We start from the raw sequence: 22,215 nt of genomic DNA, 5'->3' as shown, positions 1-22,215 counted from the left end.
ATCTTCAGAGAATAAGATGGCTCACCTTAATCTCTCTCAGTTTGTGCCCAACATGGACACAAGGCCAGGCTTGTGCGTCGGGAAGAAGACAAGGTTTTGTCAAGGGCAGAGTAAGATAAATTTGAAGGGACTGACAATCTATGCTTCTCAGGGTGTTCCAGAGCAGAGTCTCTGTGGACATGTGTGCAGGATTATTGGAGTATGTCTGGTCAGTACTTTCATAGCCCTGGAGGCCATATGGGAATCAGCCTTGGGTTTGGGACTTGGAGAGTTTGCTGGCCCTGGGTTACCAAATCACAGCACTTTAGGGGATTCTAGATCTTTTTGCTCCAGCCCCAAGATTTGGGACATTCTGGAAAAGAAACTGTCTAACACCTCTCTCACCCTCCTTACAGATTTTGATTGGCTCAGACCTCCAGTGCTGCAGCAGTTCTAAGCCCTGATTTGAAAACACAGATATGGCACCCCTAAAACCCCTAAGGAATTCTTTGGGGATCTCAGTGCAGGTAGAGGGGAAAGACCAAGAGTGGGGTATGCTGAAGCATGCAGACCTCTCATCAGGTAGAACCATTCCTGCCTCCTCTTAGGGTTTCTTTTTTGCTTATGAGACAGAAAAGCAACCAGATGGACACCTGAACAATATTTTATAAAGCGAATATCTGTTCAAAAGAAGAACTCCACTCTGGACAGTCAGAAAGCCACCAGAGCAAGTTGAACATGTTCTCCCTATAAGTCCTGGGATACATGTGTGGTAGACACCATTGATGAGATGCCCTGTCCAAATTCCTTTTACACTCTGATATACCCATGTCTTCCTGGGGCATGGCTTATGGGAGCCACCCAGGAAAGCATTGGGTATAACAGCTCAGTCCTATTGCTTCAAGTCAGTGCTATAGGACCCTCCAGGGTCCCAAGATCACATGAAGGCTAAACCTGACCTGAGCCAGAGGCCACTCTTGTCCCTTATCTGCCTGCTTCCTGAACTCCCTTCCAGGTTTTCTGAAGAGAACTCCCTGAGTAATCTTGTGCCCTGAAGCACCATGTCCACCTAAAGTCCCATCATCTCCTGGTGGCCTTGCTGTGAGTGCATCCTTTGGGTCTACTGCAGTCAACTGTACCTTTGACAACGTTGGCCTCCAAGTTCTTTTTTCCTCCAAGCTTCCAACATAGTTTTCTTGAGTGTGCTTCCCCAGCCCACTCCACAGTCCTGAAGATGCAAAGAACAATTCTGTATCAAGAGTAAATTAAGGCAGATGCCCTGAACTGATATTCCTTCTCAGAGTAAAACACACATAATACCCCAATACCACCATCACCAACAGTTACTCCCCTGATCCTCTCTGTATATCTGTCCTGTGAATCTTGTGCTGTTGTGTTTATCTGGTTGGGTTCAATAGGGCAATTCCTGGAGTAGGGGTAGGAATCTCTGAGACTCAGAGAAGAAGAAACTAATCCTGAGACAGGTGGTGGAATCCAGGAACCCAAGAAGATGGATCTTAAGGAGGAAATGGAATGGTTTCCTAGACTTCTCAGAGTGTATCATATTGTCATTGTCCTCAGGTGGTGCAGGTTCTCATGGGGAGGTACTTGGGAGTTAGGCAGAGAGGGCCTGACTCCCACCCAGAGATGGGCAGTTGCACCCAATAGCCAGATCTGTTCTTTTGGGGTTAACTAATTCCTGTTTTCCCCCACTTCCCAGTTTTCTCCTTTCCATGCCTTTGGCAATGTCTTGCTTGAACATATGGGCCCATCTCTCCAGGGAAGAAATGAAGAGTAGGAGGAAAAGGTAGAGGGTGACTGAGGGAAGGCTCAGTCTGTATTTGGGAAGAGTGTCAAAAGAAAGTGCTAGTGAGGTGGTAAGACCACAGACCTGCAGATGAGGACAACTGTGAGGGACAGCCAGCCCCTTCAGTAGAGTCTGTCCTTTGTGGTTCTTGCCTTAATTTACTGTACTTTAGCCATGCATATAAGATTGCTCGATCTGCTAGGGTTAAGAGGAGGGCAGAACTTCCAGAAGGATACTGGTAATCCGTCTCTTTTACTTTGCTCTTCTGACCAACTGCTCTTTGTGAAGGAAACCTAATGCTAGATGGAACCTGCCAGAGAGAAAGGTTCCCCTCTGGCCTTAATGCTTAGTGAGGGGCACTCCCTGGAGACTGACTTAGGAATCAAAAGTGCCCAAGGGAAAGTGTGACAGGAAGTCCTGCTGAGACATTAAAATCTTAGAGCAGAGCCACTTAGGCTTTCCCAGGAAAGTACCCCAATTCCAGAGGTGTTCCCAGTGCCTTCCTGAGTTGCAGACTCTATGCAGCTGCCACTGCACAAGCATAATATTTCTTTGAATTCTCTATTTCATCTTGAATATTCATGTGAGTTCTGCAATCAACTCCATGATACCTCATGAGGGGTTTTAGATTTGAGAAATGGCATAATGATTTGAGAAGTGGCATAATATATTTGCTAAGAACATGTGGTGTTTAAACCTTTCTACTTAAGTTTCCTCATTTGTAAAATGGGACTAAAATAATATTTACCCCATAGACTATTGTGCTGAGTTAATACACATGAAATGCCAGGTACATCCAAAATGTAAAATATTAACATTCTTCTACTTATACCCTGATATGAGAAGTACATACAATCAATCCTCATTATTTCCAGATTCCCTAGTTTTGAATTCGCTTACCTGTAACCCCATAATCAATACCTGCAACACATTCAGAGTCATTTGGGGAGTGGTGAGAATTTTGAATTTTTTCGACTGATGTGCTTGTTCCCAGCTAAGGTTGAATAAGGCAATACTTTGCCCTCTTCTTTCAGCTTTTGTAATGTAAATAAGCATACTAGTTTTTCTTTCTTTCTTTTTTTTTTTCTTTTCTTTTTTTGGTACTGGAGATGGAACCCAGGGGCATACTACCACTGGTCTACATTCCCAGCCCTTTTTGAGATGGGCTTTTGCTAAGTTGCTGAGGCTAGCCTAGAATTTGTGATTCTCCTGCCTCAGCTTCCCAAGATACTGGATTACAGGTGTGTGACTGCACCTGGCACATTTTTGTCTTTTTGTTGTTGTTGTTGTTGATAATTTTGCTGTTTCAAACAGCCCTCAAGGAAGGGCTGAAGTTCTATCTAGTGTTCCTAAGTAGAAGAAAGCTGTGATGTGCCTTGTAGACAAAATATATGCACTAGACAAGATGCAGTGGGCATAAGTTGTAATGCTGTTGCCCTGAGCTCTGTCAAACAATCAACAATGTATGTTAAGTAAGGTGCTTTTTACATAGAAACACACAAAAAGGAAGATAATGTGCTAATTGGTTGATCAAAATGTTGTGACCAGAGGCTTCAGTATTCATAAATTCATTGTTCAACTTTTTAGAACACAACATAGTTGAGTCAATTCTGTTGAGTCTTGCCCTTCCTTGGTCTCCTTCACGTTGATGTCCCTCTGCTCGTTTTCCAAAAGAATCCAGCCATTTTATCTGGAGTGGACAGTTTCAGAGACCCTCCTCGTGTCAGAGGAAGCTATCAGTGAGTAAGGAAGGGAAGAACAGGTGAAGGAGGCAGGTAGGGCAACTTTTCTGTAAAGTGCAATAGTTTCTGCATTGGAGCAAACACCAGGAAGGAATGAGAGCAATTGTGGGGATGAATAATACAGATTCTAGAGAGATGGAGACCTGGGGTTCCAGTCTTGGTGTTTCTATTCACCCAGCAAGTTATTTATCCTCTGAAACGTCTCAGATTCCTCACAGGTGAAAAAGGATAATGCCACCAACGTCTGCCAGAATGCCCTTCTGACAGTAGATTCACAGCTTGGCACTGTAGCTACAATCAATGACTGTGATGGTAGTTAGGTGGGGGAATAATCCTGCAGACCTCCTGGCCTTTATAAGGAAGCCTCCTGGTATATTGCTGAGATTAAGCCAAGGTCATTTCCCCAAACTTCTAGAATCCCACAAGGCAGCTCATTCTGGCCTTCTGCTCCTGACATGACCACCTTCATCCCCAATTGCAGGCCTGTACACTACATTATCCCGCCAGCTGTGGATTCTGTTACCCAAATCAGCCTTATAGAAGGGGGTGCCTACTGGGCTGAAGAGGCGCTCTGCTGGGTCGCCCACCCATATGGACAGCTAGGTGTCGGAGGACCGCCCCGCCTCTCTATGGGTCTGCATTGGGGACCCCGGGAAGCAGAGGAGGCGCAGACTGAGAGGGGGCTGCTGATCCCCGACCCTGATCTTGCCTGAGTAGGAGCGCCTAACGCTCTTAGGCATGAGCTAGCAGTCCCAGGCAAACCTCCGTGTAGCCGCTGGGCTTCACTTTGCAGAACTGGCTCCCGGATGGGATGGGTGGAGGAGGTGGGAGGTGAGAGGGGGCGACGGCATCCCTACTCTGGCTCTGGCCGGGCGGCCCTGCTGGCTCACGGCGCAGCGGCCGCCTTTTCTCAACGCGCCTGCCGGCGGCGGCTGCGGCAGTGGCGGCGTCGGCAATCCCGGCTCTTGGCATAACGCCTGGCGGCCGGCCCAGGGCGAGGAGTGGCTTCCAGGAAGCGGGCGGAGGAGCGTTCCAGCCGAGTCTCGCCGTAGCTTCGGCCCGGAGCGCTCCGATCGGCCGGGCCGGCCCCCTCACCGGGTCTCTTCGCGCCCCCAGCGCCCCAGGTTCTAGTTGAGGGCGCGGTGCCCGCACGCGGGAGCCTGGGCGCGCGGTGCACTTGCCGGGCGGCGCAGGTGGCGGCGCGCGTCCTCCGCCTCTGGGCCCTGGCCAGCGCTGCGCTCCGCGCGCCCAGAGGGGGCGGGAGAGGCGGGGCGGCCCCCGTCCCAGCCCCATTTAACTTCGCGGCGGCTGCGGCGACTGCGGCGCCGCGAACTGGAGGCCGGCGTCGGGGAAGGTCCTGGTCCGGGATTCTGCACGAGGTGTGGACGAGGCCGCTTGTCCCCGCCTCTCCTCGGCGCGCAACGAGCCCGCACGGCCCCAGAGCTGCACGTCCTAGAAGCTTATGCGGTGTAAGGTGGGTGCAGTGAATTGGGCGCAGGGACACCCTACGGGGATCAAAGGAAAGCTGTCTCTGAAAAGGGACAAGACTCAGAGCAGTGACATCTCCAAGCAAGTTGGAGGGACACATCTCGAGGGAGATGGGGGTGTGGTGGTTTACACGGGCCTCAAGGGCCTTCGTGACTGGAACGCCCTTCGGAGCTTAGATAGATGACTCCGTGGGGACCTGGAAGGTTCGGGGAGAGTCTTTTGGGACTCTCCACGCGCTAAGGGGCGCTCTTGATTATCGAGGCAGCCCCCACGGTTCTATTTTTCGGAATTGGGGAGTTCTAGGTAGAAAGCAGGCTGGAGACAGCTAGTAGCCTCGAGCGTCCGAAGGTCCATTTGGTTGGCAACTGGGTCCCCAGCTCCTAGAGCGCAGAGGACTGAGGCGAAGCGCGTGCGATGGAAAGTGGGCGTGGGGGTGAGGAGGACGCGGCCAGAGAGCTGGAGGAGCTACTGCGAGGCAGCGGGTAGTCGTAGGAGTGTGCGCTAGGATGGCTGGTGCGAGGTAGCGAGGGGGGCGCACAGCCTTGGGGCTTGGCTCTGGCCGCCTCCCTTCAGCCCAGAGTCGCCGCCTCAGGTCGGAAACAGCAGCACATTTGCGGATCGCATTAGGCCAGGCCCTTAATGCTTTCTCCAGATGGAGAGAAGCCACCGACCCGCCCCCGGACACCAGCTCCGCCAAGGCGCCCGCGAGGCGAAGAGAGAGTCGAGTGTGACCTCGGCTTTTCCAGTCTGGACTCATACTGATTTCCCCGTAAACTGACAGGAAAACTCAGGAAAAAAAAAAGTGCCCCGCTGCCCTCCTGGTCTCAGCTAACTTCTGCTGGTGTGCTCTTACCTACTTTTAAGAGAGTGTACTAATTAGACTGGTCGCCGGTCTGTGCCCTCTAAAGCTCCCTTAATTCAGCTCTTGGAGTTGTGGCTCTGGACCCAGAGGGCGCTGCGTGTCATCTAGTGGGAAAAGCCTTGAACTATCAGAAGACCTGCGTTTCAGTCCTATAAACTCACTGTCTTGCTGTGTGACCTTCAGCAGTTCCCTTCCCTCTCTGGGCTGGTTTTATTGGTTTTAGATTCGTTTTTGCCTCAAGGAACAGGAGCTGGCAGGTGCCCTAACCCTTGGCTCTATGCTAGTTTCCTAAATCAAATGCCAATAGCCACACCCTGGCGCTGACAAATGGGCTGGGAGGTGGCTGGTGCAGGGATGTCTCAGCTTCTGGAGAGCAGGAGGTGTGAGTGGCACCTTGGAGACAGGCCTAGCTCCCTCCTGTCCTTGATGTAGAACCATCCTAAAGGGAGCCCTTGATTGCCTAACCCTGCAGTGGGCAGCTCCATCTTGGACCAACAGAAACTTTTCCAGGATATTGTATGGGCTTCAGGGTCCCTTTTTCTGATTGATTTTTTTTTTTTAAGTGACTAGGGCCAGAGCTGATTGGAAACCAACACTCTCCTCTTTTGTAGACTGCAAGTGAGGCCTCTAGGATAACGGATCTCATGGCTTCCTGGAAGAGCCCCTGGTGGCTGCTGATATGGATGGTCTTCATGTATTCTACTCTCCTGCAGGTAATATGGAGGGGAATGATGAGCATGCCTCTGTTTACTTAGGAGCATTATTCTAAATCACATAAATGTGATAATGGTTAGCGTTAATTCTGTAATAGAGAATTTGACTTTCTCTCCAACTTCTGGCCTATGATTTCTGGTTGGTTAGCTATAAGGAGAATCCCCATACTTGGGTCCTCTCTGAACCCCAAGCAGAGCTTTAATATCATGATGGTTTGGGCTATGGTGGACTGTGTCTGTTCAGACTGGAATGGTTGTCTGTATGTGTTCAATGGAGACTGGGCTGCTGAAGGCCAGGACACAATGAATGGGCAAAGCCAGGTTCTTGTTCTAGTTTATCCACTAAGTACATATTCTGAATTTACTTCTGTCAACACACATTTCATTGTTTGCAGTCCTCTCTTTAGACTTTTTGTCTTTTCCAACCAACCTGGGAGAATTGAACACATGCATTGCATCCTTATTTATCTACTGGGAAGATTCAAACACAGGAATGATACTAGAATTGCCAAAGACACAATACGGAGTGGTGGTGACAGTGGCAAAATGGAAAACACATGTTCCATCTATTAAGCGCAGCCTCTTCTTGACTTCAGCTGATCATTGCTAAGTGGGAATGCAAGCCCAGAATTGTTAGATCTTACTTTGCAAGATAAGTGAATCATCCAGATTTCTTATAAAATCTCCTAGTTTATAAAGCACTGAAAGCCAGACAAATACATTTGCAACTTGGATTCAGACAGGAAGTGTGTGTCTCCAGATCTAAAAGTGCAGGTAACACTTCAGTCAATATTGTGTCCTCAGGTGCTAATCCCATGCAATCAGTGTCTTTTGTGAATCAGAACAAGGCAACCCCTCCCGGAGGATGTTTCTTCTCAGGCACGTGGCTTGGTGGCCTGTATGCCTACAGGGTCTGGCAAAGGGCCTGGCATCTAAGGGCCTATATGACTGTGAAGTAAGTACTTATGCACGACTGACCTTACATTCTGAGATAAATCAGCCAGACTCCTCTTCCTCTCATGTACTCTCCTGGACCTGTGTCTTTAAGGCCTCTTTTGGTTCCAGTGTCCCATGAATTCTGTGACTCTCACAGAGCTAGTTAACAAGCAACATTTTCCTTATTATTCCATTTTATGAATGCTCCTCATACCCATATTTTAACAGCTGTCTTCTGTTAGAACAAAAGGTAAGTATTTCAGGGTGGTTTTAGGGTATCTCTGCCCAGCAAGGTGTAGTGTCAGGATAAAAGCATGAAGACAGACTTTCTGTCCTTTCAGAGGATCTGAAACAAGCCATGAGAGCTTCACAGATTTGATCTTCATCAAATGGGGCTGAGGCTTCAAGGCACAACATTTCATTTTGCTTCTTTCACCCTATAAAATTTAAATATGCTTTGAGGCAGTCTGTTGACCTTTGGCCAAGGACAGTGCTTGCCCAGCTTGAATCACTCACTGACCTCTTTTGGATTTTTCCATATCTGTGTGCCTGTGGCAGTGCTGTTTCCATGTATCAAGGCAGTGTGCACAGAAGGTCATAAAAGGAGATTTCAGAGCAGCAGTCTTCATCATCCATACCACCCACTGTTTGAATCCCAGCTCCACCACTTCATCATGGTGTCACACAAACATCTCTGCATCACATCTCAGTTTCCACATCTGCAGAGAGGAGGTAATAATAGTATCTACCTCATGGAATTGTTTGGAGGAGTTAATCCATTGTGAAGTGGGAAAAAAATTTAAAAAAACAAAAGCAGGCAAGTGTCTGGCATGTGGGGAGTTCACAATAAATGTCAGCTCTCTGTGTTGCTGCTGCTGTAAGCATTCAGGGTTTGAAGCTTAGTTAGCATGGGGCCTGTATTTTCTGCTGTGGGGCTGTAGGGGGCACTCAAGAGGCACAGCTGAGGAGAGAAGATGCTGCAGAGGAAGGAAGATGCTGCGAAGGATCAGAGGTGGGGCCTGCACTTCTCAGGGGAGATTCTTGCAGGTGTTAACACCTGAGGCCAGAGCTGTTTCACTGCTTTTTCTCCTAGGTTCAGTGTGGACTTGACATTCAGTTGCCCTGTGAGGTATCTTATAATTTTGGTGTTTGGATGGGGCTTACAGTGTTCATTAGTATTTCCCCTTGCCTCATAAGTATCACTGCCAGGTGGCATAGGTCTCATGAGTGAGACTGAGCTGTCAGGAGTGTGGGATGTTCCAACTAGAAAATAAAAATCAGATTCTCCTCATTGAAACTCATATTCATTGACTACAAGTAATTGTGATAGAATGCAGACCAAGGCATGAGGCTCAGGCCCTTGTTTTTCTAACTAATTCTTAACCATTCCTAGATCACTCAGACTGCAAGAAAGGCCTTCCTTCTACCTCTCTCAAAGGCCCCTGAAATTTCCTGTTACTCAGCTCTCTCCTTAGGGATCTCCATCTTCCCAGGGAAGTCAGTGACTGCTGTTCTACCCCTCTCTTCCAACCTGGTGTATTTGAGGGCTTTTCAGACTTTCTCCAGACAACTTGATGGTGCCTCCCATGTTGATTGTCCCAAGTTACAGCTTGCTCCTTGTAATTTGGTCCCTCTCCTCTTACCCAGGAGAGGAATAAATGACCTTCCCTGTCTATTAATTTAATAGTCATAAGAGAGATTCCTAGCTCTGTATTCTAGAAATGGTTTCAACTTTGATCATGTGCTTTTCCATGTCTCTTTAAATAATAATATCAAGGTATCTTGGTGTGTATCGCAGTGGCCCCCTACCATATTTACCTCTGGGGAGGTGCTGCCCTGCTTAGATTCTCTGGAAAATCCTATCCCCTCACCTTCTGTGTCTCTGGGTGGGAGGGTCTCCTCTGATCTTTGATCATCCTCCTGCCAAGTTCTCAGACATCTGTTGGAACAGGTCCCTCAAGGTGATAGGTTTAAAGAGTGAGAAACAATTAGATGAAGTAGTTCTGGAAGGATAGTTGGAAGAATTGTCTTAAAATTGTGGGGAACTCCTGTGCAAAGAGATGGATTTTGACAATGTTGGAACATAACCTGTAACATAAGCAATATCTGAGTTGTCTCAGATCCTGTCTCCTGGGTCTTGTTGATACATATGTATAAGACAGAATAGTTTCGCATTTCATTTCTGATTGTGAGACTGCAGGTTGGTAGAGGAGACTGATCCTACAGAGGGCTTAGTGGTAGGGAGGACGCACAAGTTCATGTTAGTTTGGTAGATGACCTCCCAGCTCTTATCGTCTTGATCATTATAGCACAGGTAATGCTGCCAGGCAGAGTGTAGATGTGTGGTAGGCTGAATAACAGCTTCCAAATGTATCCATGTACTAATATCTGGAAACCACAAATGTTCCCTTAATTGCAAAAGAGACTTTGCAGCTGTGATTAAGGATATTGAGGTTGGAGAGATTCTATTAGATTATACAATTACAATAGGGGAGGAGATAGAGGCAGAAGGAGTAGGCAGTGCTATTATAGAAGCCAGAAACTGGAGTAATGCAGCCAGGAACCAAGGAATGGCAGCCATCTCTAGAAACTGGAAGAGGTAAGGAATGGATTTTCCCCTGGAGCTTTCAAATGTAACTGGCCCTGGTGGCACCTTGATTTTAGTCCTGTCAAAATTCATTTTGGATTTCTGACTTTTAGCACTATAAAATAATAACTTGCTTAATTTTAACATTAAATTTGCTATAACTTTATTACAGCAGCAGGAGGAAACTAATACAGTATATCAAAGGTGGGCTTTAAATCTTGACTTCTCCCCAATGCCAACAGTCATCCCTTCTCTATCACTAATAACCCACATGCAATCATAGATGCTGAGAGAGGCTGGCATAGCCCCAGAACTAACATGAGGACAGAAGAGGTGTCATTTGAGTGCTGGTGGTCCAACCCAGGCCTCTTTTTTCAACAATCTAATGTTCCACAATGATCTCACCATCTAAGTTCTACCAATTATCCATGGTGTTGCTGTCACCCTTGATCATGTCAATCATGGGTAGTGAGGATAGAGTCCCAGGAAGGCAGCCTGGGATCAGGGTTCAGAGAACTTACTCACAGTAAATGAGCTCAGAGGGCCCTGACTCTAACATGGTACATAATTTCTTTGAGGTCAGCCTGGATTTGGTTGAGCTTGGTAAGTCATATCTGAGATGATTATGAATATTGACCCATCTTGGGTGATCTGGAAGATTTGAGCCTCTGAAAGACAGATTTATTGAGAAGTCTCAACTCAGTGGGGTATAAAGCCATGCCTAGTCAAATTCCCTTTTCTCATCCCTAATGAAATCTTCAGAAGATTCACTTTCTGTTTTTAAAAGTCCAGTGCAATTTAATATTTTGGTTACCCACTTGATTTAAATCTCATTTCCCTTTCCTCTGGTTTAGGCTTGGTGCATGGCTCCACGTATCTAAAATGGGATTGGGCTGGGAAATGCTGTCTTCTTTCCTTGCCATGGAATGGCTCAGGAATGGTGGGGACTGCTTCTGAAATACTTCTTGCACATGTTTCTTCCATCTGTCTTGGGATAAGAAACAAAGAGGGGGAATGGGAGATGAGCAAAAAACAGCTCTTTACTTAAATGGATGCTAACCCTGATAGTTGCCATAGCCACTCTGGTTCTCCCTGATGACTCTGACCTTTTGATAGCAAATGCAAGTACTTCAGAGGGTCCCTCAGGACCTTCCCTGTAGAAGATGGTCCTGTGATGACTTGCCACTTGATGCTGACGTCTTCTTAGTTAACAGGAAGCCTTACTGGGTGGAGTGCGGGCAGGATGGTTTAAACTCAATACCTCTTAGTGGTGTCCACTTGCATCCTGGGAAGCCAGGATGATCCAGTGCTACCTCTTCTCTGTCATGTCTACTCCCTGTAATTCTTCTCACTTTGTTCTGTAGGCCCAGGGACAGATCAACAGATCTACTTTCTAAGCAGATGTCCATCTAGGAAATGGTTTCTCTTTGCAGACAGCCCCCAATCTCTATGAGTGCTTCTCTTTTTCTTCATTTTTATTTCCAGGGCCATAACTTAAAAAAAAAAAAAAACCCACATTACTCTTAGCCATATGTAATGAACATCTTATGTTCACATCTTTGCTCACCTATTTGAACATTTTCTTAGAATAATTCTTTCTTAGTTTAATGTGCTATACTACACATTTGATATACTTTGTGGCCTTCTCCTCTTTCCTATGTTTCAGTTGGGAGTGACTTTTCCAGCTCTCCAGGTTTTGTATCATGAATGCACTTCCTGTGTGACCTCGTCTTCTATGGTGATTTTGGATGAATATTCTAATCCATGTTGACATTGATGATAGAGTTTGATCAGGCTCAAACTTGTCCTGGTTGCAGATTCCACTTTATTACCGTGTTGTACCCTAAGCCTGGAAATCTTCAAGGTGGAGTCACTGGCTGGATTCATTGAGAATGCTCTCTCCTTGTTTGTCATCTGTGTCACTTGTACTCTTTCCTTTCTGCCTCTGTGACCTTTCCATCTCTGGCTCCTTCTAAGGTTCACTTATGGCTCCTTTTAAATATTACCCATTTTCAGAGCTCCACTCTTCATCCCGTCTCTCCCTCCATATGTTCTCCCCAGGCAGCCTCAATCACTCCTCTGGTTTTCTCACCAGAGTCTTCTGCCTGGTTTATCCCTGGAATCCAAGATCTCCTAATGATGCAGACCCTTAAATTTAAGTTTTTGATATTCTCTTCAAATAGGATTACATATACACCAAAAAAAGTAAAAATTTGCCCATTATTTTACATTAATGGTTAAATATAAGCCTTGAAAATAAAACACAATCTTGACAACTCTGTTTTGGTTATTTTTCTTTTCTTTTTTTAAATTCAAGAGCCCCTTCAAAGTGGAAGAGGCCAAGCATTTTTGCCTCTTCTGTGAACTCCAGATCAATACATCCATGTAGTACCTCCACTGGAATATTCCTGACAACCTCAAAAGCAATACTTTCCAAACCAGAGTACTTACTTCTTACCTTGCTCTTTTTCAGCGTCTGTATTCTCCATCAGGATCCTAGTGTTGCTCCTGATCCTCTTTCTTTGTTGTCCTTGACCTGTACCCATTTGGCTACTAAATCCTATTCATTCCATCTCAGAAATGCCTCTCAAGACTGTTTTCCTGTTGGTTTTAATGACGCTGTATTTGAAGAATAGGGTGTTTGGTAGCTAAGGATGAATGGGGACAATTTGTGCTGCTACAGGGAACACCTTGAAGAGCATGCTAAGAAATTTCCTTAGTAGGCAGCATGGGGTCCTGTGAATATTGATAAGGAGGTCATGCTAGGCACCATTAGGACTCCATTGGACCACTAGGAATGTGCTTGAGCAAAGGATACTTGTGAGGTCTCTGGCACTAATTTAGCTTGGTAATTATGAGACCTGAAACTCAATTTATAATATTTTCCTGGGGGGGGGGACTAGTTGTTGACAAGAATATATCAATACAAGAATAATTTTAGAATTTGAAGGGACAGAACTTGATAAGTGATTACTTGAGATTGAGAGAGATGGAAGAATTGAAATACTTTGAGGTTTTGAATATGGTTTAGGGACACAGAATTGTAAAAGTTCAATCTTATCTTTGGAAGGAGTAAGTTTGGGGAATGATGTGGATTGCAGAAGATTGAGATATTGAATAAAGGAAATATGTAAGATTCTTTGAGAAGGAAAGAGGATCACAGGAGAGGTTTTTCTTAGCAAAGTGTACTGCAGTGTATTTGTTCTCCAAAGGGAAGCGTCCAGGAAAAAGGGAGAGATTAAAGATACAGGGAAAAAACCTAATTACATATAATTGTTTCATAACAGAAAAAAAAATAGGCAGTATTCCTCTGTTGCATTACTAATGGTTCTTAAAGCACCAAAGCTAACATCTTGTGGAAACCACATTTCAAGGTTTATGATTGTGATTGCTCTCAGTTTATTTTTACAAAGATGCTAATTTCCATAAATAGCATGGAAGCATAAAGCAATTTCCTCTCCAAGTATTTTATGCAGTTACTTTCTGGAATTTGTCAGCACCGAACAGCTCCAGCCAACGTATGCTATAAATTATTGTGGTCAAATACTCAGAAATATATTTGTTCTCCAAACCTTCATTTATAAATATGATAGCATTTTACTTTGAAAACAATTTAAAACTAAGGAAGAATAAATATTTTATTAGTGAAAAATCGCTTATAGATTTATAGGACTCTTTAAATTTTCTCCCTTTTGAAATTATCTTTGTGCTTTTTTTCCAATTTAAAACAACATAAAATTATAAAAATATGAAAGACTCAGGAAACAGATGAGAATAAACATCACCTTTGATTCTACCAACTGTTAAAATTTTTTGAACATATTTCAAATATTCTTAAAATATCAATATGTATGTATCTCTAAAGAAGTAATTGCATTCTATTTTTGATAATTATTTTAAAATGAAACAATTAGAGAAATATTTTTACATGTCATTGAATATTTTTCTAGAATAGTGTTTAAGCTATTCTTAGTGTTGTGTCATTTGAATGTATTATGGTTTCTTAACTAATTCTTTATTGCTAGATACAGGCTGGTCTCAGATTTTTTTTTAAATTTTTTGCTGTTGTAGGATTACTGTTATAAATATGCTTTCAGATTTATCTTTGCTAACCCTTGTGATTATTTGTTTTGAGTATATTTCTAAGAAAATGTATTTGTTTAAATATAATTTTGGGGTCAGATGCCATATGGGGTTTTATTTATGCTGTGAAATTATCTTTCAGAAAGTTTTCATCACTGTTTACTCTCATCTTGCAATAGTTGGCAATAAAAGATTAAGGAAATTTTATCAGTGAGAGATTATTCAAAATACTTTTGGTTAATGTGTGTTACCACTTTTGTGAATTGTTGCCATAAGACATTAGATGTAGAATAACAAATTTTTACCTTCATATTTTTTCCATTTTTCTGTGGAGAATTTCTTGTTAATACGTGTTCTTCGTATACAAAGAATATTAACCTGCAAATAATTTTCCCATTTTGTTATTCACGTTTTATTTTTATTTGTGTTTTTGACATATTATTTATTCTGGGAGTCTCTTAATTTTTTTTTTTTTTTTTTTTTTGGTACTGGGGATTGAACTCAGGGGTACTCAACCACTGAGCCACATCCCCATCCCTATTTTGTATTTTATTTAGAGACAGGGTCTCATTGAGTTGCTTAGTCTCTTGCTGTTGCTGAGGCTGGCTTTGAACTTGAAATCTTCCTGCCTCAGCCTCCTGAGCTCCTACGATTACAGGCGTGCACCACTTCACCTGGCAAGAATGAATATTTTTGAAAAACAATCTAATTTGTCACTGTGGCAAAGCCAGGCTTTTCATTGAGGCAGTTTAGTTTTAGTGACATGACACTCACATGACCCTTATAAACTAACATTACTGAGTTGTGGGGGAGTTGACACCAATGAGAAGTTATAGACAGGTCTCACTTTGTGATCTACTCCAGCTTTCTTCATGAAACAGTTGCTCATACAAGATAAGAAGAGACTCTAATACCATCTTTACTGCCTCATTCATAACTCCAAACCTAAATCTAAACCCAAGTATCTAGCAGTAGAAATCCAGAAAGTGATTCCTCTCAGTACCCCAGGTTAATGGTGTTATTTTGACTTTTGATTATGACCCAATAAAAGAAATCTACTTTATAGCATAATTACATGTATATTTTTCATATTAATTAAAAGGTTCAGAAAACAATATCTAACCATTTCTGTGAATGATTCACCTGCTACTTGCTTTTCTTTTCCATTCCATTTAGTTTCAGTCCAACTGATTTCATGAAAAAAAAATGGCTGGTTGAGATCCAATCTATTAATTTCAAGGCCTGCTAATGGGCTGTATTCACACTGCCCTGACTAATGGACTGATGTTCTCTGTCTATTGGTGTGTGAATTGGGACAAGTATCTAAAAACTGAAACTGTAGCATAACCCTTGATTTTGGTTAGCCTTCTCCAAATGTCACTCTCTTGTCCTTGGGTGGTATCTTTCTCAGCAGGACCAGTATTGCTCGTGGTATATGTATAATGCCAGAATTCCAAAGCATGCTTGGTTGCTAGGGTTCTTCAGTGCTATCTATATGATCATATTGTTTTTTTAATTTCTCTGACCTAGTAACATGAAGAATCATATTAATAATTTTCCTCATATTGAATCATCTTTGTGTTCCTGGCATTAACTGTACTTGGCCATGATATGTTGCCTGTTTAATAATCAGCTGGATATGGTTTGCAAGTATTTTATTGAAAATTACTACATCTGTATTCATAAGAGATGTTGGTTTGTACTGTAGTTTTTTTTGTTTTTATATCAAGGTTTTTACTAACCTCATAAAATGAATTGCACTTTCCATAATTTTTCCTTTTGGGGGGCAATTTAAGTAGTACAGAAATAACCTGTTCCTTGATGGTTTGAAAGAACTTGCCAATAAGATAAGGGGGGCACAGAACCTTTCTAAAGGATTATTTCTTTGACAAGTACATTTTATACAATGTTGGTTTATTCAGGATTTCTCTGCTTTTTAAATCAAGTTTGATGATATTTTTCCTAGAAACCACCTATTTCATTGGAAGTTACATAATTGGTAGGAGAGCAGAAGAGAATATTTTATAATTTTTCAACAATTTAAAAAATATTTTTGCTATTAATTTCTGAATTCTTTCCTCTTCAGAGAATATGGCCTTTAAAGTTTTGAAATGTAAGGGGCTCAATTTCATTGATTCCCAAAGGTTTTGACAATTTACATTTTTGTGAATTTCTACGGATATTTAACAATAAGTTGCCATTCTCTGAATTAGAGGATATTGTTATACTGTCCCCACTGTTTCTCCATGATTCTCTTTCTTCTTTTCTCTAGGTGAGCCCCGTGCTAATTCCTATTTAGTTCTAGTGAAGAGCAATTTGTCTTTCTGGTTTTCTTGTCTTCTACTGATCTCTGTCCTCAGGACTTCACTCTCCACCAAGTGCTTGCCTGGATGCTTTTATTAACAAAAATTCCCCACCTTAAGGATAATAGTCCTTGATGTTGGGTAGTGTTGAATTGCACTTCCCCATTGGCTTATGTGTGGTTGGTTTGCTTCTTAGTTTTTCCAGTGTTATCATTAATGGAATATTCAACAGCTTTGGGTACAGATATTTTTTCTTTATTACCGAGGTGTACTACTATTAGCAGTCTGGGAGACTGTCACCATACACTTGCCAGCGTTCTATATCACAAAAAAAAATGTTTATTTGATAAAAGTCTAGATGTTTTAAATTCTGTCACCCTTAAATCTAAATAGAAGTAACCACCCTGGTAATCAGAGCAGGGAATTCTGAGGGTTGTGTAGCTCATTTAGGAGTGTATTTTAAGCTGTGTTATGAAATGGATATGCTATGAGTCTAATTTATGAAAGACCTATAGATCTTAGAATCCAAAAATAATGTACCAATAAAGGGAAGAAGAATACAATTATAAGCAAAACTTGCTGATGCTCAGGGGATCTAGAAGAAAGGACTGTAGGTGATGTTGGAAAGGAGAATGCTCTGTCCGAATCTTTGGCTGGGGTGAACACAGGGCCTGTGAATACCCTCTTTTCTTCGTGGGTGATTTTGTTACGAGTGGCTGTCCAGTTAGGAGTCCAAGTTCTTGGTGTCTCCAACAAAGAATTAAACAAGACATGCAGAAGTGACAAAGCATAGATTGGTTGAAGGAGGAAATGATAGTCCATAAAGTAGAACAATAGGCCTGAGAGTGAGAAATAGAGGCTCCAAGTCATAGTGTTGGGGATTCTTGTCTTATAGGCTGAGTTGTCAGTGTTCCCCTCCCTGCATGTATCTGATTGAAGACCCTGCCTCATTTTTTCCCCCATTGGTTACTTTATATCTAATTACAACACTGCCTACTTTGCCTCCAGTGGTTACTTTATTTTCACATAATTAGAATACCCAGGGCTGGGGCTGTGGCTCAGTGGTACAGTGCTAGCCTATCATGTGTGAGGCACCGGATTCAATTCTCAGCAATGCATATAAATAAATAAAATAAAGGTCCATCAACAACTAAAAAAAATAAAATAAAATAAAAAACATTAGAATACTGAACCTGTTGGCAGGAGTTGCCATGGCCAGTAAACCCCAGTGGCTGGAGTTGTCATGGTAATGGGACTTAGGGTAAATAGGGACATGGTGACTCAACTCTTGTACCCCAGCAGTTTTCTTGTACCTTGCCTCTGCCATCTTGTTGTTCCTAAACTCCTTCTCTGAGAGGCTGACCTATTCATTCCATGGGACTGAATATGGAGCTGGTATGAAAGGAAGCCAGACTGAAAGAGAGAGCCGTGGCTGTCCTGAAGGGACGAGTCTCCATTGGTTGGCAGCAGTGTGTGGTCATCCGTTGCTCAGACTGAGACAGAATGAGGAATATGTGTAAAAGTGATGAGCAGAGTGAAGCAGGTTCAATATCCTGTGGCCACTCAAACCAAATTCCTTTCAAGAAAAATACACTTAGAATGCAGAGCCTCCTTCCCAGAGAACTGTGGCCAGTGGAAGTGGAACAATTGCAACCAGCTCTCCCTCTTCCGAGGGCATGCTGATGGAAGCAGACTCTCCCAGACCTGGGTCAGGCTTTGGCTTGGGGATGGAGTGGTGGTCTCACTTCTCAGGACAGGCTGTGTGTTCTTTCCTCCGAGAGGTATCCCTGTGGCTTTGAGCTGACCTTGGAGCTCTCCTTCCAACCCTTGGGAGGTCCAGCATGTGGCAGGCATCATTGTTCACAGCTCTAGAGGCGGAGCATTTGTGCTACATGTTCTGTAAACAGTTTCTGGGATCCATTAGCAGCTTCCATTGTCAGAGCCAGGAAAGCATTTTGGTGCACTGAGCAGGGAAGGAATGCATGGAGCAGCGGCGGCCATGCTGTGACTACTGTGTTCAGGTTCTGTTTGGGAGGGGGTCATTTATTTAGGTGGTGCCTATTGTGTACCTGGCTGATGAATACTGATGTTTGGTGGATCTTTATCAATGTACTTACAACCAGATACTTTAAGAGATTACCAAAAGCTTCTGCAAAGAGGAGGAATCCAAACTATACCAGGCAATGAATTAGCCACTGTTTATTATGTAGTTAGTTGACAAAATTAATGGATGGCCATACACGCATTTGTGTACACTCACAGATCAACGGGGATGATGTACAGAGATGTAATCCTTAGACTTCCCTGAGTGGAGCCTTGTTGGTCTCTTGAGTGTAATAGGCCAAGGTAGTGTCCCTGCCCACGTTGGCCTCATTGCTGGAATTTGTCTGCGTTGTCTGCTGATCCCTTGTGCTGTCCATCTCAGGACACAAAGTACATTGAGTAAGCCTTGGCTCAGCAGACACCTCCTTGGCCAGCACTGGAGCCGTGTCCTAGATAGATGTTAACAGTTTTTTTCCACTCTAGGAATAACCAAGGGAAGCTTATCCTTCAAAAGACACATGGCACACCAGAAACAGGAATCTTTTTTGAACTGTCATGTGGAGGAAGTACTCACTGAGCCCAAGTTCTATTTTGTAACATAAGACTGTGGGATTAGCACATAATTCTGAGATCTGATTAACAATTCCATTGATGGACAATCTCTGATGAGATCAAGACAGAAAGCAATCTCAATGGAAACTGATCTGAAACTGGAGTTGGCAGTAGAAGTATGAGTGAGTCCCCGTCTGTGTTCAGCAATAGAGATCATAGATCCTTCTCTGATCACTCTTTGATGGTAAAAAGGATTTTTAGTTTCTTTGGTATGCTATGACTCCCTTTATGGAATATGTGGATTGTAAATATTTTCCCCAGTCTGTAGCTTGATTTATCTTTCTCTTATTAGGGTCTTTTGCAGAGTACAAGTTTTAAATTTTTGTGAAGTTTAGTTTATTTTGTTTTTCATTTATGGATTATGGTTTTTGTCATCATGGCTAAGAACTTAAATTTTTTTTTTTTTTGTAGATGGACACAATACCTTTATTTTGTTTATTTTTATGTGGTGTTGGGATAGAACCCAGTGCCCCATGCATGCTCAGTAAGTGCTCTACCACTGAGCCACAATCCCAGCCCATGGCTAAGAATTTTTGACTGGCTCTGGATAATGAAGAATTTTCTGTTTTCTTCTAAAAGTTGTATTGTTTTGCATTTATCTTTATGATCCATTTTTAATTAATTTATGTTTAAGGTGTAAGGTCAAGATTTATTTTCACTTATAAGTGTGTCCATCCAATTGCATTATCATCATGATTTGTTAAAAAAATATTGTCCTTCCTGGGGCTGGGGTTGTGGATCAGTGGTAGAACACTTGCCTAGCATGTGCGAGAACCTGGGTTCAATCCTGGGCATCACATAAAAATAAATAAAGTGAAGGTATTGTGTCCAGCTATAACTAAAAATATATTTTTAAAAAATTGTCCTTCCTTCATTGAATTACTTTCAATACATTGTCAAAAATTAACTGGGAATATTTGTGTATATCCATTTCCAGTCTCTATTTTGTTCCATTAATTCATTTATTTATCTGTCCTCTAATACCACACTACCTTGATTATTATGGGTGGCTATGTAATAAATCTTAAAATTAGATAGAATGATTCTTCTTTCTTTATTCTTTATCAAAACTGTTTTTCTATTTCCTTTGTATTTTCATATAATATTGTGCACAATACACAATAATTTTGACAGGAATCATATTAAATCTATAGACAAGTTTGGGGAAGGATTAATATGTTTTACTGTGTTGAGTTTTCCAATCCATGAACAAGATCTGTGTCTTCATTATTTGGATTTTTTTTTTACTTCTTTCATAGTGTTTTGTAAAATTCTGTACATGCTTTCTTATGTTTGTTCCTAAGTATTCCATATTTTGGGGGGTGATTATAAATGGTGTTGAGTTTTTCATTTCATTATTCACCTCTTAGTGACTAATACACAGAAAAACAATTGATTTTTTTGTTGATATTGTACCCTGCAATCTTTCAGGACTCAAATTTTATAGAGTTATTATAATTATTTTTATTATTTTATTTTAGATTCCTTGAGATTATTTCCCTCATAGCAATGTTATGTAAGTCCTCTAAAACTAATGCCCTGTATGCGCTAGAACAGAGACCCTGCACCTAACAGAAGAGAAAGTAGAAAGTATCATGTCAGTTTAGGACCCAACTTCTTAACAAGACTCCTAAAGCTCAAGAGGTAAAATCAAGAATCGATAAATGGGATGAATTCAAGCTAAAAAAGTTCTTCTCAGCAAAGGAAACAATCAATAACATGAAGAGAGAGCCTACAGAATGGGAGAAAATCTTTACCACATGCACCTCAGATACAGCACTAATCTCCAGGATAATATAAAGACCTCAAAAAACTTAACATCAGAAAAACAAATAACCCAATCAATAAATAGGCAAAGGAACTGAAAAGATTTCACAGAAGAAGAAATACAATTAATCAACAAACATATGTAAAAAAAGTACATCATCTCTAGCAATTTAAGAAATGCAAATCAAAACTACTCTAAGATTTCATTTCCCTCCAGTCAGAAAGGCAATTATCAAGAATACAGGCAACAGTATGTGCTGGCAAGAGTGAGGGGGAAAGGCACACTCACATACTGCTGGTGGGACTGCAAATTGGTGCAACCACTCTGGAAAGCAATATGGAGATTCCTCAAAAAACTTGGAATAGAACCACCATTTAACCCAGCTGTCTCACTCTTTGGTTTATGCCCAAAGGACTTAAAATCAGCATACTATAGTGAAACAGTCACATCAATGTTTATAGCAGCTCAATTCACAATAGTTAAACTATGGAACCAACCTAGATGCCCTCCAACAGATGAATAGATAAAAAAAATGTGGTATATATACACAATAGAAATTACTCAGCCTTAAAGAAGAATGAAATTATGGCATTTGCCAGTAAATGGATGGACCTGGAGAATATCATGCTAAGCTAAATAAGGCAAACCCAAAAATCCAACAGCTGAATGTTTTCTCTGATAATCGGATGCTGATCCATAAGAGGGAAGGGTAGAAAATAATGAAGGAACTTTTGATTGTGCAGAGGGGAGTGAGGGGAGGGGAGAGGGTGTGGGGATGGGAAGGTCGATGAAATGAGATGGACATTATTAACCTATATACATGTGTGATTGCATTACTGGTGTGACTCTGCACCATGTTCAGCCAGAGAAATGAGAAGTTGTGCTCCATTTGTGTCCAGTGTGTAAAAATGCATTCTACTGTCATGTATAACTAATTAGAACAAAATAAAACAAAAACAAAACAAAACAAACAAAAACACTAATGCTCTGTATGATGTGCTATCTTGGCATCTGGTGAAATTAGGAGGTTGTTGAATGGTCTAAGAATAAGTTCTTCTCCCAGCACTGCACCAACAGATTCGGTTTCCTAGCTAAATACCCCTCCTTATCAAGGAAGACAGGCACAGTTGCTGCTTATACCTGAATGGTGGGTTTAAGTTTCCTACCAGCCCTCAGAATTATTCAAGGAAAACAATAACCTCCTCTTGTAGGAATCAGAGGTCACCTCATCCTCTTGACAAAGGCACCGTCCCTCTGGCCCTACTTGTTTACTGTGTTCCTGAGTGTGTCCC

At 42.4% G+C, this 22,215-nt stretch overlaps 1 protein-coding gene across 2 annotated transcripts in view; it reads left to right on the top strand.

Moving 5' to 3' along the window:
• Positions 1-4,828: 4,828 nt before the first annotated feature.
• Positions 4,829-22,215, top strand: part of Adamtsl3 (ADAMTS like 3) — a 319,937-nt gene continuing 302,550 nt past the window's right edge. For both annotated transcript variants that reach the window (XM_076851278.2, XM_076851279.2), the window contains exons 1-2: positions 4,829-5,002; positions 6,490-6,591. In XM_076851278.2, coding sequence (XP_076707393.2) covers positions 4,991-5,002; positions 6,490-6,591 — 114 coding nt within the window. In that variant the 5' untranslated portion in view covers positions 4,829-4,990. The remainder of the gene's footprint in view (positions 5,003-6,489; positions 6,592-22,215) is intronic.

The sequence above is a fragment of the Callospermophilus lateralis genome, chromosome 3 (assembly GCF_048772815.1).
Source record: "Callospermophilus lateralis isolate mCalLat2 chromosome 3, mCalLat2.hap1, whole genome shotgun sequence".
Classification (NCBI taxonomy): Eukaryota; Metazoa; Chordata; class Mammalia; order Rodentia; family Sciuridae; genus Callospermophilus; species Callospermophilus lateralis.
This window is presented reverse-complemented; position numbering and strand designations above follow the sequence as displayed.